The sequence below is a fragment of the Phascolarctos cinereus genome, unplaced genomic scaffold (assembly GCF_003287225.1).
Source record: "Phascolarctos cinereus isolate Bilbo 61053 unplaced genomic scaffold, phaCin_HiC Scaffold_726;HRSCAF=1367, whole genome shotgun sequence".
NCBI classification, from domain to species: domain Eukaryota; kingdom Metazoa; phylum Chordata; class Mammalia; order Diprotodontia; family Phascolarctidae; genus Phascolarctos; species Phascolarctos cinereus.
The window spans coordinates 102,184,884-102,203,918 of record NW_027556098.1 but is presented as its reverse complement, the minus strand read 5'-3'; the positions used below and the strand labels follow the sequence as shown (position 1 = coordinate 102,203,918).

General features: G+C 36.9%; 1 protein-coding gene across 8 annotated transcripts in view; it reads right to left on the bottom strand.

Annotated features, from left to right (window-relative positions):
- The window catches only part of CD200 (CD200 molecule), a 47,187-nt gene extending 42,572 nt beyond the window's left edge, over positions 1 to 4,615 (bottom strand). For 7 of the 8 annotated variants that reach the window (XR_002328322.2, XM_021007158.2, XM_021007160.2 and 4 more), the window contains exon 1: positions 4,488 to 4,615. Coding sequence is in view for 5 of the 8 variants with exons in the window: in XM_021007158.2 (XP_020862817.1) it covers positions 4,488 to 4,499 (12 nt within the window). In the remaining 3 variants the exon portion in view is untranslated. Of the gene's footprint in view, positions 1 to 4,218; positions 4,350 to 4,487 lie in introns of those variants that run through there. The other variant, XM_021007162.2, reaches the window with a different exon arrangement.
- Positions 4,616 to 19,035: the final 14,420 nt, after the last annotated feature.

The window sequence follows — 19,035 nt, the reverse complement described above, 5'->3', positions numbered from 1 at the left end:
CGCAGTAAGAGGTAAAATTCAGGTTAAAAAAGTTTTAGTTTTAAGAATTTTGTTTGTCAAGGGCAGGTAGGTGGCACAGTGGATAGAGCACCAGCCCTAGAGTCAGGAGGACCTGAGTTCAAATCTGGCCTCAGACACATAACACTCACTAGCTGTGTGACTAAGGGCAAGTCACTTAACCCCAATTGCCTCACCAAAAAAGAAAATTTTTTTTAAATGAGTTTCTCTACTCTAAAAAAAAAAGAATTTTGTTTGTCATACAATATGACATATGTGTTATGAAAAGTGAAAATTGTCTGAAGTCAATTTCTTTTATTGAGATGTTAGCACAAAAGGGCACAGAATTCTAGGGAATTACTAGTGAGAAAAATGTTTTGCATGTCACCAATTTTATTTTGTGTACTGCATTTTGTGGGTTATTTCATGTTACTATGTTACAGGAAAAGTGCATATTATCAGAATTAATGTTTTATTATAAAGGATTGTATGCAGAAAAATGTATTTTCAGCAATCTTTAGTGAAAGATTACAATTTTTGGTGGCCACAGGAACCAAACCCCTATATCTCATGGGTTCAGTGTATCAACATTCATGTTTTTGACTTTTGCCCCATTTTCTAAGAATATTACCCCAATGAAAGCTGAGGATTGACTGTATATTCAAGATATTTACAACATACATAGGAAGTAATTTTGGAGAAAACTAGCAAGAAATGGAAGTAGACTGGGAAATACATCTTAAAAAACTTGGGATTAGAGCTCAGATTCTTAATTTTATCAAATATTTATCTCACTTCTTCTTTCCACACATTATGTACAATCACACACTTTGGCACATTTGTGCACATCCCCTCTCCTCTGCCCCTATTCAGCTAAGTCCGTCCCCTCTGCTACTTGTCTCTGCTTTTTCTTCTCTCTGCATTTCTTTGTTTTCTGTAAGGTTCAGCAATGGATTCACCAGCTAGTAACTTCTGTGGAGCAGCCTTTTCGCACTATTTCCAATAACTAATTGTCTCCTCTGCACTCTGTCTTTTTTGTCTATATCATTCAACTGGTACTCTATACACAGTACTTTGTTATATGGACATATATATATACACATATATATATATGGAGATAGATATAGATATAGATACAGATACAGATACAGATACAGATATAGATATAGATATAGATATAGATATAGATATAGATATAGATATAGATATAGATATAGATATAGATATAGATATAGATATAGATATAGATATAGATATAGATATAGATATAGATATAGATATAGATATAGATCCTGGCTCCCCAAATAGAAGGAAATTTTCTCAAGGATGACACAAGGAACAAAGTTCTGGAAAGGAGTGAAGTATGGCAGGCCTGGGCCCTTCCTCAAAATAGAGGTTCTTGGAGAAACTTGCTAAAGGAATAAGGGGGCCAGCATGTTGAAGAGACCAGGGAACAGTGCCAAAGGGGAGGAGGGAACTTCCAAGGTAAGAAGGCAGCTAGAGTATGGTGGCAAAGCCTAAAGAGTCAGAAGCCAACCAGGAGAGGAAAGAAAACTTTTTAATAATCTACCAATTACCCATTCAAAGTCATTTTGTTCTCAAATGTAGATTTGCTTTTAAAGTAAAAAGTAAATTTACTTTTTAAAAATGAAAGCAAATTACATTGGACCTGGAAAAAAAAGACCAGATCCCTCTGGACTCAATTATGTGTTAAGAGAACTCTCAAAAAAGCACAGAAAACACTTTAAGGTACTATCAATAACTCCATGTAAACATGCCAGGTACATAATCATTAGAAAAATAAAACTCTTGGCTATTGTTTTGAATCTACAATTTATAACCTTGCTAAATTCCTGGGAGGCAAAGGCCTTTGGGCCGACATTGTATCATCTGTATGTGGGAATAAATATATATCTATGTATGTATGTATGTATATATCTATTCCCACACACAGATGGTACAATATAGGCCCAAAGGTCATGTATGTATGTATATGTGTATGTATGTGTGTAAGTGTATGTATACATATATGTATGTGTATGTAAGTATATGTATGTATGTATGTATACATGTATGTATATTACTTAGAAGCTAGTCCAGGGTTTTTATGTTTATTAATACCACTCCTTAAAACAATAATCAACAAGTATTTATTAAGCAATTATCACCTTTATTATTATTAAGATAGATGTGGAGGATACCCTAGTCTTATCTTTCATGTTAATTCTTCCAAAACAGACAAATTGGTTTTAACAGAAAGTATATGCTAGATATAAATATATTCATGTTTACTGCTTTTTAAAAATTGTACCTTTTATCTTTAAATAGGACTGCCTTCCCCCATTTCCAACTCCTCCCTTACCCCAACCCCTTAACTCACATGGAGGGGTGGCAAGGGACTAAGGCTTTGCCATATACCCACACACATCCATGTACACACACACACATATGCAAGTGCACACACAAATTATACATATATTTATATATATATACACATGTATACATATAGAGAGAGAAATACTTTTTTAAGAATGGGAGGGATACAAAAGCAATTGCATTAAAAAGTAACCAATATACAAAAGAATATGCAAATTCAATAAAGATGTAGTTAAATTGAATATTTTCTTTGTCTTGTCTTTCGTGCAAATGTATGCTCTTATTTCATAATGTCCCTTGCTCCCTGGTTGTGTAAAAATATAGGGACAGGATAAGTGAACAATTAATGAATAAAGAAGAGATAGTGAGCAGTGTGGAGTATATAATGGATGACTTCAATTACATTAAATTAGAAAGACTTTGTATGAATAAAACAAATGCAGTCAAAATCAGAAGGGAAGCAGAAAATTGGGGGGGAAATCTGTAGACAGATTCTCAGGTAAAGGTCTCATCTCAAATTATAAAGAACTTTGTAAAATCTATAAGAATACAAGTCATTCTCCAATTGATAAATGATCAAAGGATATGAATATGCAGTTTCCTGATGAATACATCAAAATAAATTGTGGCCATATGAAAAAAATGCTCTAAATATTGTTGATTAGAGAAATACAAATTAAAACAATCTTGAGATATCATTTTACACCTATGAGATTGGCTAAAATAATCGAAGGAGAAAGCAACAAATGTTGGAGAGGATGTAAAAAAATTGGGACACATTCACTATTGGTGAAACTGTGAATTGATCTAATCTTTTTGGAGAGGAATCTGGAATTACATCCAAAGAGTTATTAAACTGCCTGTACCCTTTGATCTAGCAATACCACTACTAGATCTATTTCCCAAGATGATTAGGGGAAAAGGAAAAGAACCTATAAGTTCTAAAATATTTATGGCAGCTTTTTGTGGTGGTAGAGAACTGGAAATTGAAGGGATGCCCGTTGGTTAGGGACTTGCTGAACAAGTTATGATATATGATTGTGATGGAATACTACCTGTGCTATAAGAAATGATGACCTTGGTGATCTTAGAAAAACATGGATAGATGCATAAAATAATGAAAAGTGAAATGAGCACAACCAAAAGAATACTGTATGCAGTAACAACAATATTGTTTTAGGAAAAACTTGGGGGAACTACGTCATTTTGACTATTTTAAATACCCAAATTAACTATAAAGGACATATGAACATATCTGCATCCAGGGAAAGAACTTGTAAATAAAAGTATGCTTAAAGCATGTTTACATATACACAGGCACATTTGTGTCTAGTGGTAACCATCTGGTGAGGAGGAAAGAAAAAAAAGGATAGAAAAAGAAATTTACATGATAACTATTATATATTTAAAAAGAATAGCAAGTTGTACATAACAGATTTGCAGTTTCATGTACAATCATCTTTTTTCTATTCTACTGTTATGGAAATGCTTGTTTTATTTCTTAAGTTCAGAGTAAATAAATAAAAATTTTTAAAAAGAGAAAATATAGAGAGATATATTCAGTACTACTTACCATGTTTTCATTATACTTTTGGATTAAATTATTTTACTCTCTTTAAATCAATTATTTTATCAAATGATCATAATGACTTAGGATGGTAGTTATGAAGTCAATGCAATTTTTTCCCTCACTTACAAGTTTCCATTTTACAAGTTTACTAAAACATCAACAAAATATTGGCTTCATAAAAAAAAATATTCCAAATCAAGAGATTCCATTCTATAGAAGAATAATCCCCGCTCTCTACCACAAATTGCTTTTGGGAAGCTGGAAAAGCGACTCACCCTCTCCAGCTTCCAGCTTCCTCATGTGTAAATTGGATGAATTCAGTTTTCATCTTCAGCTCTACATTCCCTGTTTTATGCTGCTCGGTGGTGCGATCTTTTTGTCTGTTCTCCCCAGTGCCCGTCTCCCCTTCCCGGCCTTATATAGCAAAATTCTAAACCAAAATGCCTCCGCTTTCTCTCTATAGATACACAACTCCCCTCCCCCAGGTTCTCACCCCCACCTCCGCGCCCCTCTCTGTTTCATCCCTGTGCGTGAGTGGTCTTACCAGCCGCTCCATCAGCCACAGGAGGGAAGCCCCCTACCCTCCAGGGTCTTGGCGGCTTCAGGCACTTCCAGGCTAAAGAGCTCAGGCGAAGCAAGCTCCGTCAGATTTGGCAGGTAGTACAAGAATGTGCAACAGCGCCCTCCCCCTACCAAACCCCCCATTTCAAGCGTGGTTTTGTTTTGGGTTTTTTTTTTTTTTGGCTGCTATAAATTGTCTACTCTTCCATTGTATCTACCTTTCTATTTCTTTGCCTTTTAATGTAGTTTAAGATCTGGTACTGCTAAACCTCTTTCCTTTACATTTTTTATTAGTTCTTTTTATATTCTTGATTTTTCTTCCAAATGCATTTTATTATTTTTGGTAATTCAGTAAAATAATTTTTTGGTAATTTAGTTGGGATGGAATTGAATACGTTAGTTTAGGTAAAATTGTTATTTTTATCACATGGGTCTTGCCTACCCACGAGCAATTAATATTTCTCCAATTATTGAAATCTGATTTTGCTTTTATAAGAAGGTTTTTTTAATTGCTTCAATTTCATCTTTGTTAGTGGTAAAATCACCCTTTTCATTTTTGATAGGAGTGGTTTGGTTTTCTTCTCTTTTTTAAAAATAAATCAAATTAACCTATGGTTTATCTATTTTATTATTTTTTCATAAAACCAATTCCTAGTTTCATTTATTAATTAAATGGTTTTTTAACATTCCATTTTACTAATTTCACCTTTTTTAGGATTTCCAATTTAATTTTTAATTGGGGATTTTTAGTTTGTTTTTTACCAGTTTTTTTTAATTGCATACCCAATTCATTGATCTGCTCTTTCTTTGTTTTACTGATATGAGCATTTAAGGCTATAACTTTTCCTCTGATCACTGCTTTTGCTGTATCCCATAAGTTTTAATATGTTGCTTTATTATTGTCATTCTCTTTAATGAAATTTTTGATTTTTTTCTATGATTTGTTCTTTAACCCACTCATTCTTTAAGATTAGTTGTTTAGGGGGCAGCTATGTGGCACCATGTGTAGAGCACCAGCCCTGGATTCAAGAAGACCTGAGTTCAAATCTGGCCTCAGACACATAACACTTAACTAGCTGTGTGACCCTGGGCAAGTCACTTACACCCATTGTCTAGCCAAAAAAAAAAAGATTAGGTTGTTTAGTCTCCAATTAGCTTTCAATCTGTTTCTGTGGTCTCTTATTAAATATAATTTTTATTGTATTGTGATCTAAAGTTGATACTTTTAATATTTCTGCTTTTTTGCTTTTAACTATAAAATTTTTATGTCATAATATATGGTCAATCTTTGTAAAGGTGCCATGAACTGCTGAGAAAATGGTTTATTCTTTTCTCTTTCCATTCAGTTCTCTCTAGATATCTCATATCCAGCTCATCTAAAATTCTATTCATTTCCTTGACTTTTTCTTATTTATTGATTTTTTTTGGTTAGATTTATCTGGTTCTGAGAGGGGGAGATTAAAGACCCTCTCTGCCCACCCCACTATTAAAGTACTACTATTTATCTCCACCTATATTTCATTTAACTTTTCTTTTAAAAATTCAGATGCTCTAGTATTTGGTACATATAGCTTCAGTATTAATATTGCTTCATTGTCTATGGCACCTTTTATCAAAATGTAGTTACCTTGTTCATCTCTTTTAATTAAATCTATTTTAGCCATAACTTTGTTTTAGATCATAATTGCTACCCCTGCCTTTTTTTGCATCAGTTAAAACATTATAAATTCTACTCCAACCGTCCATTTTAACTCTGTATCTCTCTTTCTCACATGTGTCTTTTGTAAACAACATATTGTTAGATTCTGATTTTTAATCCATTCACTATCCATTCCCATTTTTGGGGTGAGTTTACCCCATTCACATTCAAAGTTGTAATTCATATTGTGAATTTCCTTCCATCTTATTTTTACTCACTATCATCCTTCTCATCCTCTCTTTTTACCCTGTCCTTGTTACCTTTATTTTCTCATCTTACCCTCCTATTGCTTCTTCTACCCACTCCTCTAAGAGGCCCTCACTTTTCTTCTCCCACTACCCTCCTAAATCTTAATCTACACACCCTTCTAAAAGCTTTTTCCTGACCCTGTCCCCCAGTTCTTTCACCTCTCTGCAAGTCCAGAAATCTATACTCCTCTAGATGTATATGTTGTTTCTTCTTCTATCTAGAGCCGATGAGAGTAAGGTTCCCAACGTTACCAGCCATCCACCCCCACCTGCTTTCTCTGTATCAGTTCTACCTTTCACATCCCATTTTATGAGATAATTGCTCTTTCTTTACCTTTTCCTACCCAGTTTTGTTTTTTAGAATCACTCCATTATATATAACTCAGCCCCAATCTTTCTTTCAAACTACCTTAGTAATAATGACAGTTTGAAGAATATTAATATGTTCACAGATAATAAACAGTTGGACCTTAATGAGTCCCTTATAATTAGTCTTTAATATTTTCCTTATATTTCTCCTGGATCTTTTATAACATATTTTCCATTGAGTTCTAATCTTTGTGTCACAAATACCTGAAAGTCTTTCAGTTTGTCTAATGCCCATTTTTATTTCCATTCAAGATTATGTTCAATTTTCCTGGTTAAGTTACTCTTTGTCAGAAACTCAGCTCTTTTGCTCTCTGAAATATTATGCTCCAAGATCTGTGGTCTTTTAGTGTAGAAGCTGCTTAGTTTTGTGAAATCCTGACTGCATCTCTGCAGTATTTAAATTTTTTTTCTCATTGCTTGCAATATTTTCTCCTTAACCTGGGAGTTTTGAAACTTGGCTATTACATTCCTGTAAGTTTTCCTCTTGGGATCACTTTCAGGTGGTGAATGATAGATTTTTTTTTCTATTTCTCTGTTATCCTCTTGTTCTAGAACTTCAGGGCAATTTTCCTTAATAATTTTTGTAATATTGCATCCCCATTTTTTATCACAACTTTCAAGTAGTCCTATAATTCTTATTTTGTCTCTTCTTAATCTGTTCTCTAGGTCAACTGTTTTTCTAATGGGATGTTTCAGATTCTCTTCAAACTTTTTTTTCTAATTTTATTATTACTTGGTGTCTTATAATGTCATTTGATTCCTCTTGCCCAATTCTAGTTCTCAAGGAGTTGTCTTCTTCCTTAAGATTTTGGACCTCTTTTTCCAACTGGTTAACATTCTTTTCATAATTTTCTTGGATTTCTTTTATTTTTTTCCCTGATTTTCCCTTGCTCTCTCTTATTTGATTTTTAAGTTCCTTTTTGATTTCTTCCAAGAACTCTTGTTAAGCTTATGACAATTTGAAGTTATTCTTTGAAGTGGGAGTGGCTTTTTTTTAACCTATCTTTCTCTGAATATGAGCTCAGTTCTTCTTTTATACCACAGTAGCTGTCTATAGCCAGGCTTTTTTTTTCTTTGCTTACTTATTTTTATTTCATTTTGTTATATGTTATTATTAGTAGCTTATTGTTATAATAAGGTTTTAATCCCGAGTTGTAGGTAGTGTTGGCACCTGGCCTCAGGTCCTCCTTACTATTATTTTCTGAATTCCATCTTGGCACTCAACCTCAGGCATTCCTTTCCTCCCCTAAGTCACAGTTATGCACATTTGGTGGGACTATGATTTGGTTCAGCCCTTGTAGAAAGGAATTTGGAATTATGCCTCCAAAGTCACTAAACTTTTATATTTTTGATTCAGCAATGACAATACTAGGAATATACACCAACCAGGCAAAAAAAAAAGAGGGAAAAGATCCATACAAACTAAAATATTTATTGAAGCAGCTTCTCTTTGTAGCAAGTAACTAGAAACAAAGTGGGCATTCATAAATTGGAGACTGGCTAAACAAATTCTAGTATATGAATATGTTAAAATATTATCATGCCATGAGAAACAATGAAAAGGATGTATTAAGAGAAACCTTGGAACATTTGTGTGATTTTATGGAGAGTGAAGTGAGTAGAATCAGGAGAACAATTTATACTGTAATTTTAATATTATAAAGAAAACAACTGTAAAAGATGTAATAATATATATGATGATGATAAATACTCCCCACCTCTCGTCAGAGAGTTGACAGACCAAATTTGCAAGAACTCTAATTTCATTCTTTATCTTTTGCTTAAACTTTTCATTTTTTGGAGTCCTAGGGACCAACCCATTTTCTTCCTTTTTTTGTACAAAAATATTTTTAAAATATTTTAATTATAGAAAAAAATTGGAAACAAGCTGCTCATTAATCAAGGAGTGGCTGAATAAACCATAGTATTTGAATATAATGGAATGTTATTGTGTTAAAAGAAATAATGAGCATGACAGATCCAGAGAAACTTAGGACAACCTGCATTTAACTTGCATCATGAAATGAACAGAACCAAAACAACTTATATAATGACCACAACAATGTAAAGAAATACAACCTTGAGAGTATACAGAATTCTGATCAATGTAATGATCAATCATGACTTCAGGAGAATTATGATGAAGTGTGTTGTATCTTGACAGAGAGGTAAATGACTAGAGGTACAGAAAGAGATACGTTCTTTGACATTGTCCACATATTACACTTATAACTGGAGTCTGAAAACCCACTGGTATAGAATTCTCCTCACCAGCAGAGAGCAATGTCATTAGCCTGTAGGAGGAGTGGGCCAGAGCTAGTAAGATCAAGAGAAGGAAGAGTTTTGAGTGTCTTCAAGCTCTTGACATTGTTCAAGACTCTGAAAGTCACTTTGGGTTCTGCACAGTCTTCATGGCACTTTTGGCTTCCAGCTTCGAAACAGAAGATTGACAATGCCAACAACGCTTCAGGTTGCTAAACGGAAAACAAGACTCTGGGAAGAAGCTGACATGAGAAGAGTTCTCCATCATGTCCCTAACCCCAACTTGCTACACTAGAGATTTGGGGGAATTTCCCCTCAGGTGAGATTTGATACTCTATCTTGGTTGAGATGAGTTGCCTCACTTCTTCACACTGTATTGTCTAGTACATATGTTCTCTTATATATATTTTCCTCTGATTTCTGTTTTGCTATTGATTTGAAAAAATGAGTTTCATTGCTAATTGTTATGTGTATTCATTGTGGAAACCATATTTGCAGGGAAGGGAGTCAAGCCTTGGATACAAAACTTGGGGTCCTCCTTTCCTCCTCATTAGGAAATAGCCATCAGAAGTTTAGCTTGACTACATTTTCTAGATCAGGGCTTCTTAAACTTTTTCCACTCATGACCCCTTCAGTGCTAGAGAAGAGGGTGGGAAAAGAAACATGAAATGTCTACTCTGTCTCCCTTTTAGCCACAAAGTGACTCCCCTACATGCTACATGTGGGAGAAAATCCTGCTATAAATTTTTTTACTGGACTACATTCATTACATGGGATGATTTCTGTGTGGAGAGAGGGATGTTAGTGGGTAGTGACAGAGATACAAAAAGAGAAAGAAAGGAGTATTAGAGGGTTGTGATAGAGACAAAGAGAAAGAAAAAAAGAAAATTATCAATAAGACATTTGAAAATGCATAGAAGAAACAAAAAGAAACTAAGAATGGAATACAAACAAGGCAACTTTGTTACTCTGTATTAAATTTGATACATACTTCTTTTAAAATATACTGTACATGATTTACAGTTTCATATACAATTCTCTTTTTTGTTCCCTTGGTTCAAGGGATATCCTCCCACAAAGGAATAAGACTCCTAATTTGGCCTCACATGGACTGGTTTCAATCCTGGGTTTGAGGCTTTTATCAAAACTTATGGCTTGTTTGATAACCTTACTCTCAAGTACAAATCCAGGGAAATTCTTTGAAATAAAGCTTAGAGTGTTTTCTAGAAAATCTACTTGATAAAGTAGATATAAGGCAGCTATGTAGCAGAGTTGATAGAGTGCCAGACCTGGAGTAAGAAGATTCATCTTTTTGAGTTCAAATCTGGCTTTGGATAATTACTAGCTGGATGACCCTGGACATGCCACTTCAGCACTGTTTGCCTCAGTTTCCTCATCTCTAAAGGGGGATAATAATAGCACCTACCTCATGATCAAAGGAGATAAAAACCAAGCGTGCCTGGCATATACTAGGTGTATATAAATGTTAGCTATTTTTAGCATTATTTTTATCCATATAGCACTTCAGAGCTACAAGGTTTTTTCACATACATTATCTCACTTGATCTTCACAAAACTTCCGTGAGAGGCAGGCAGTGTGGGTATTGTTTTATCTGCTCTATCCAATCAAAACATTCTATGAGGAGGTGGAGCCAAGGTGGCAAAAAGAAGCCAGGAAGTTGCCTTGGCTCTCCCTAGTTTCCCTGCGAAACAATATTAAATCAAGACTCTAAAAGAATTATAGAGGGACAGAATCCACAAAAAGACAGAGTAAAACAATTTTCCAGCCCAAGATAACTTAGAAAGACTTCAGGAAAGATGTGATTCACTTGGGTACAAAGGGAATGCAGCCCAGAGCAGGCAGTGTCCAGGCAAGCCAGTGGGAGTTTCTTAGGCATGGCACAGATCAGCAACCAAGGCCCCTCAATCCAGGCACAGCAGGCCAGTGACACAGCAGGCCAGCTGTGAGGCCTCTAGCCTCAGTGCATCAGGCAAACTGCCAGCCCTGGGACCCAGGGCACAACAGGCACAACTAAGCTGGCCTGCCCTAGTGCAGTGGGCAAGCCATCATCCCCAGAGGCCCCCATGCAGAAAGCCAGTGACCAGACCCCTGGCCGTCCATGCAAGAAGCTTGAGACAGTGTTTCCTGTGACCCACAAGCTGAGTTCAACTTTTAAAAATGAGCAAAAATGAAAAATGAACCCCAGAGTTGTTTTAATTTTAATTTCTCTTATCAATACTATTTTAGGGTTGTCAGTTTATCAGTTTTCAGTGGAAGAAATCAAAGCTCTCAATAATCATATGAAAAAATATTCTAAATCACTAATATTAGAGAAATACAACTTAAAACAGCTCTAAGGTACCACCTCACAACTATCAGATTGGCTAAAATGACAGAAAAGTAAAATAACAAATGCTGGACGGGGTATGGCAAAATAGGTACTGTTGGTAGAGCTGTGAGCTAGCTTGACCATTTTAAAGAGCAATTTTTAACTGTGCTCCCAAAACTGCGCTTGCCTTTTGATCCAGTAATACCACCCCCAGGACTATATACCAAAGCAGTCAAATAAAAAGGAAAAAAGGCTGAATGAGTTATGATATATGAATTGGTGGCATACTATTGAGCTATAAGAAATGATAGGGGGGGCCCAAGATGGCGGAGTAAAAGCAGTAACTTGCTTAAGCTGTCCCCGAAATCCCTCCAAATACCTGTAAAAAATGACTCTAAACAAATTCTAAAGCAGCAGAACCTACAAAAAGACAGAGTGAAACAAATTTCCAGCCCAAGACAACCTGGATGGTTGATCAGAAAGGTCTATCACATTGGGCAGGGAGAGGAACACAGTTCAAAGTAGGTGCACAGGTGAAACAGGCCTCAGTGAACCTGGAGCAGGCCTCAGAGGACTGAATCACAGGCAGCTGTGGTGGTTTCCAGACTTCTCAACCCATGAATGTTAAAGAGAACTTAGAAGGTAAGTAGGAAAAGTCTATGACTGTGGTGAGATAGAAGCATGGTCCCAGCCCCAGTCCCTGCACATGGCCCCAGGTCAGTGGCTGCTTCCAGAGCTTCTGGGCTGCAGACTGAGAGGGAATCAAGTGGCTGATCAGAGGGAGATTGCAGGGATCTCTTTGCTGGTGCTGAGGCAGGATTCTCTTGCTTTGCCCTGCTTGGATCTGGGTCACAGTTCTGGGTGGTGGTCTTGGGGTGAGAAGGAGTGCTGGTACAGTGGAGCTTGTAATGGTGGTGCAGAGAGAATCCTCCTCACAGTTCCAAGGCATAAAAGAGTGCTTGTGGTCACTCATAGACCACAGCACAGGCCAGGAAAGGAGCAAACACCTTGCCCTTGAAAATTTACAGGTCCCTAAAAGTACCTCTGAAAACAGCTGCACAAAACCCCCAAAGCCTGGGACAGTATATTCTCCATACTGGAAGCAGACTCCTACCTTGACAATGATTTTATAACTCAAGTAATTGTCTGGGATCGTGACCAAACTTTGCAAAAAGAGTCAGACCACAGAATCTTTTTTTGGTGACAAAGAAGATCAAAACATACAAACAGAAGAAGACAACAAAGTCAAAGCTCCTACATCCAAAGCCTCCAAGAAAAATATGAATTTGTCCCACACCATGGAAGAGCTCAAAAAGGATTTTGACAAGCAGGTAAGAGAAGTGGAGGAAAAACTGGGAAGAGAAATGAGAGTGATGCAAGAAAATCATGAAAAACAAGTCAACAGTTTGCTAATGGAGACCCAAAACAATACTGAAGAAAATAGCACCTTAAAAAATAGCCTAACCCAAATGGCAAAACAATACTGAAGAAAATAGCACCTTAAAAAATAGCCTAACCCAAATGGCAAAAGAGGTGCAAAAAGCCAATGAGAAGAAGAATGCCTACAAAAGCAAAATTGGCCAAATGGAAAAGGAAGTCTAAAAGATTACTGAAGAAAATACTTCTTTAAAAATTAGAATACAGCAATTGGAAGCTAGAGACTTTATGAGAAATCAAGACACTGTAAAACAAATCCAAAAGAATGAAAAAATAGAAAACAATATGATATATTTCATTGGAAAAACAACTGACCTGGAAAATAGATCCAGAGAGAGAATTTAAATATTTTGGACTATCTGAAAGCCATGATCAAAAAAAGAGCCTAGACAGCATCTTTCAAGAAATTATCAAGGAAAACTGTCCTGATATTTTAGAACCAGAGGGCAAAATGGAAATAGAAAGAATCCACCTATCACCTCCTGAAAGAGATCCCCAAAGGAAAATTCCTAGGAATATTATAGCCAAATTCCAGAGTTCCCAGGTCAAGGAGAAAATATTGCAAGCAGCCAGAAAGAAACAATTCAAGTATTGTGGAAACACAACCAGGATAATACAGGATTTAGCAGCTTCTACATTAAGGGACCACAGAGCTTGGAATATAATATTCTGGAGGGCAAAGGAGATAGGATTACAACCCAGAATCACCTACCCAGTAAAACTGAGTATAATCTTTCAGGGGAAAAGAAATGGATATTGAGTGAAATAGAGCTTCAAACATTCTTGATGAAAAGACCAGAGCTGAATAGAAAATTTAACTTTCAAATACAAGACTCAAGTGGAACATGAAGAAGTAAACAGGAAAGAGAAATCATAAGAGACTCATTAAGGTTGAACTGTTTACATTCCTGCATGGAAAGATGATATTTGTAACTCATGAGTCCTTTGTCAGTATTAGGGTAGTGGGAGGGAAAAAAAATTATATGTATGTATACATAGATAGAGGGCATAGGGTGAGTTGAAAATGAAGGGGTGATATCTGGAAAATGAAATTAAGGGTGAGAGAGGATTATACTGGGACAAGGAGAAAGGGAGAAGTAGAATGGGGTAAATTATCTCACATAAAACAGACAAGAAAAGCCTTTTTCAGTGTAGGGGAAATGGGGTAAGGTGAGAGGGAATAAGTGAATCTTATTCTCATTGTATTTGGCTCAAGGAGGGAATAACATACACCCTCAACTGGGTATGGAAATCTATCTTACCCTACAGGAAAATAGGGCGGGGAAAGGGGAACAAGAGAGCAAGAGGATGATAAAGGGGAGGGCAGATTGGGGGAGGGGGTAATCAGAAGGAAACACTTCTAAGGAGGGACAAGATCAAAAGAGAGAATAGAATAAATAGGGGGCAGGATAGGATTAAGGGAAATATAGTTAGTTTTTCACAACATGACTACTATGGAAGTGTTTTGCATGACTACACATGTATAACCTGTATTGAGTTGCTTGCATTCTCAATGAGGGTGGGGAGGGAGGAAGGGAGAAAATTTGGAACACAAAGTTTTAAAAACAAATGTTAAAAAAAAATTTGTTTTCATATACAACTGGGAAATAAGATATACAGGAAATGGGGTATAGAAATCTATCCTGCCCTACAGGAAAATAGAAAAGGAAGAGGATAAGAGAACTCAGGGAGAGATAGAAGGGAGGGTAGAAGGAGTATTCAGCATGTATGCCATCTTGGGGTAGGGAGAGAGGCGAGGTAGAGAGAAAATTTGGAACTCAAAATCTTGTGGAATTGAATGTTGAAAACTAAAAATAAATAAATTAATAAAAAACAAAAATTTAAAAAATTTAAAAAGAGAAGATGTATACTGAACCCAATGGGTCAGCTATTGCATTTATGACCCACATAACATGAGATGGATAGGACAAAAATTATTATGAGGAAATCAAGACTTAAACCACACACACACACAAAGGAAATGATGAAAGGGATAGTTTCAAGAAAAACTGGGAATTATGTATGTAAACTAATACAGAGTGAGATGATCAGAACTAGGAGAAGCATTTACACAGCAACAGCAGTATTATAAAGATAATCAACTGTGAAAGGCTTCATAAGTCTAATCAATAAAATGATCCACCATAATTCCAAAAGACTCATGATGGAAAATGTTATCCACCTACAAAAGAGAATTGATCAACTCCTTGTACAGCTTGAACTAAATTCTCTCTCTCTCTCTCTCTCTCTCTCTCTCTCTCTCTCTCTCTCTCTCTCTCTCTTTCTCTCTCTCTTCCCCCCCCTTTTCCCTCTCCTTCTCATATGTATAATGGACATGGTAATTTTTGCCTTCTCCATGGCAATAGAATTGAATTTTAAAAAAGGAAAGAAAATTGACTTAGGTAATATCATTTTTTCCTTTAAAAATTTATATTATTGGGGCAGCTAAGTGGGTAGAGCACCGGCTCTCCAGTCAGGAGGACCCGGGTTCAAATCTGACATCAGACAGTGGACACTCGCTGTGTGACCCTGGGCAAGTCACTTAGCCCTATTGCCTAGCCAAAAAAACCCTGATATTCTTGACCTTTTGTTCTTCCAGATGAATTTTATTGCTATTTTTTTCTAGCTCCATAATAGAATTCTTTTGTAGTTTGATTGGTGTGGCACTGAATAAGTAAATTAACTTAGAATTGTCATTTTTATTGTATTGGCTTATCCTACCCTTGAGAAATTATATAGAGAACTGAGTTAAATTTATTAAAATATGAGTCATTGCCCAATAAATAAAATGGTCAAAAATATGAATAGGCAGTTTTCAGAAGAAACCAAGGCTCAATAGTCACATAAAAAAAGGTTCTAAATCACTACTGATCAGAGAAATGCAAATTAAAATAACTCTGAGGTACCACATCACGTAACAGATTAGCTAACATGACAGAAAAGAAAAAAATGTTGGAGAGGATGTGGAAAAATTGGGGCATTAATGTACTGTCAGGGGAGCAGCGTGAAGAGTGTTTTGTAATTTTGTTCATATAATCCCTGAGTTTGTTTTGGCAGGTAGACTTCCAAGTATTTTAGACTATCGTTATTTATTATAGTTATTATGTAATTATTGTAAATGAGATTTCTCTTCCTAGTTCTTCCTGCTGTGTTTTCTCAACACAGGATGCTAATGATGCTCCTGGAAGGTCAGAGGAAGAAACTGAAATGAAGCTGAGATTTGGGAAGCAACTGTCGAGATACCATTCAGAGTTTGTCATATACTGAAATGCACATTTTTTCCATGCTGTGTTTATTTTATGGCCAGAAGAAAGCCCAGAGTTTCCACAGATCAGATCCAGGAAGGGCATGTTCCCTGGGTCACGAATAAGTCAATTTGATCTCTGCTATGTTCCCTGAGAGACTGGGGATTCCCAGCCATCAATTCTTTTTCTTAAGGGACCCCTATACTTAAGACTCAGAATATTAAATTTGGAATTCTTATTGAAAAGCGCTACAGTAGTAAAAGCATCTGAATAGCAGAAAAAATTCAAAAAATTACATTATTTGTGAAAGCTTGGTGTTCAAAGTAATTCATAACCTGCCCCCTTTCTACATTTTCAGTTTTCTTACACCTTGTTTCCCTTCTTTGGGTATGCTGGAGCCAGCTCATAACAGGTTGGTAGAGTTACTGTTGAATTTTCAGTATGAGCAGTCACGTCTTGTGAACAGACAAAAGCTATAAATGTGGGCTGGGTTTATTTTATTATTGTTGTTGATTGTCTAGGCTTAAGAAATGTTGGAGAAAATGTGAAGAATGCAGGTTAAACTTGAAAGTGTGTTGTGAGTCTATTTCCCACTCCTACAAGCTGATTGTTAAACATTTCCTAATATAGCACTGTGAGATCCCTTCATGCCTTTTGGGGGCCGGTGACCCCCTGCTGTTGCTTGCACAATGACACTCCATCTCCTGACTCAGAGCATTTTCACTGCCTGTTACAGTATAATTCTTTCCCTTCCCATCTCTTCCTCCTGGCTTCCTTCAAAGCTCACCTTCATCAAGAAGCCTTTTCTAGTTCTTCTTAATCTCAGTGCCTTGCTTCTGAGACTATTCCCAATTATATATCTATATCTACATAGATATAGATATAAATATTCATTTTATACATAGCTGTTTGCATGTTGTCTCCCCCATTAAACTTGTACACCCTATGACCGAGTAGCTAAGTGGGCTAAGAAGCGTATGTGATGAATTTTGTAAGGCTTCAATTACTCTTTCAATATGTTTTTCTCTCCTCTGTTTGGATTGTTGAATTGTTAAGCTTTGCAGCAACTTAGTAGGGTCGAAAGAAGGCTTGCTTCCTGCTGCCATCTAGTGGAACACATACTAATTTTTCATTTCTAACCAGGTTGCCATCTGGACTTCATCATGCCCCAGAAACCTTCCCTGGGAGCTCACTCCAGCCCTGGCATCCTTACCTCAGAAGTACCCTCTTTTCCTGTTGTCCATTCCCTTCAATTAGATGGCTTCTAGAATCTCCATTTCTGGAGGATGTTCAGACCAGCAATCTCTCATTTTCTCATCAGGCTGCACTAGGGACTTCTCAAACATGCCAGTGCTAAGTACCTTCCCTTCCCCCCTTTTCAGTTTTCTTTTATGCATTTTCTTCCCCCACTAGAATAGAAGCTCTTCAGATGCAATGGATGCACAAAGCTGAGAAAGGGGAAACCATAAGCAACCACCTGGACCTGGGAGAACCAAAGTGTAGGCAGAGGTAGTCACCACAAAGAAAGGGGTCAGAATCTAAGAACAAAGCTGTTTGGGCTTATCAGTCACGAGGATTGGCAGGACAAATGCATCATTGCTGGAAGCTCTGTCTCCTCTCCCTGCTATCCACCCTAAGAATGGATCTTAAATTGGGTCGGAATGAATACATCACAAATGTCAAGGACCAGCTGCAAGAGTTGAAGACAATGATTAATATGGAAAGCTGATATGTGAAGAAAAACACAGACCTGCAGATTGCCTACATCCAGAAAAAAAAATGCAACAAAAATGAAGGAGTCTTGCTGGAAGAGATTGCAAATTGAGACTTAAAACTGATGAAGAGTTCAGGTCCACCTAGAAATTGAAAGCTTCCTCAAGAAAGAACAGAAACTGGAAGAGAAGTTAGAGTACTCGATGGAGAAGTATGACAAAGACACAGAAATAAAACAGAATGAACTGAATAGTCTTAAGTCTGCAAAGGCCAGTGACTTGGCAGCCTTGCAGGTGAGGAAGGAATAGGAGCTGTCCAGAAAGACTTACAAGCCATCACACCAACTCAGTGCAGGCAGCCTGAAAAGAGAAGCTGTTTCAGCCAGAATTGTCTTCTGTATTGGGACTGAAGGCAGCCATTTCCTGGGAGGATTTACATATACAGAGATTCATCTGTGTTCCTTGTGCTCAATAGGTGGAATGTCCTTAGATTTTTCTACTTGGAGCAGAGAAGGGGCAATGAATAAGCTTTTTTTTTGGTCTGTATTCATGCCTTCATCTTTTTTGCAGACTCATGCAAGACCTTGGAGCCTTTCACTTGAATAGAACATCTGAGGAGTGAGGAAACCACTTAGTTCTGGAGTGCTTTCTTGCGGTGGAGAGCTGGAGGAAGAGGTGGATAAGGAACCTCATAGGTTATGGATCAGTTCCACTTGCTTTAAGTGGAATGAATGGGGCCAAAAAGAAAGGTCCTGCTTAATAACACATTTGGTGTGAAGCCAAGATAAGGACATGTCCAAGGACAGAGGATCAACTGATGAGGGCGGGTCCCAAGCCAAGATCTTCACCCTTTGCCTCAAAGGGAACCTGACTCACAGGCCCCAGACCCTCATCTCCCTTTGAAAGCCTTAGCTTTACCTTTTAATCTTTATTCATATGTGCCCTAAAAGCCTTAGGCTCCCTCTTGTCTATAGGCCCCAGAAAGGCCTTCCTTTATCTCCTTTTGAAAGTCCTAGCCCCACCTTGATTTTGTGCAGATGCCTTTCACACTTCTGCCTTCCTGTTCCTCCATTATCTATTCCCATTATCTATTCAATCTCGCAGACCTCCCCAATTAGAATTGTTACCTACACCCTTTATCCAACCCCCTTCTCTGGCCACCCAAAGTTACTTTAGTATTTAAGATCCACCTTGGCCCTCATTCAGATGCTGAGAATCTCATGCTCAAA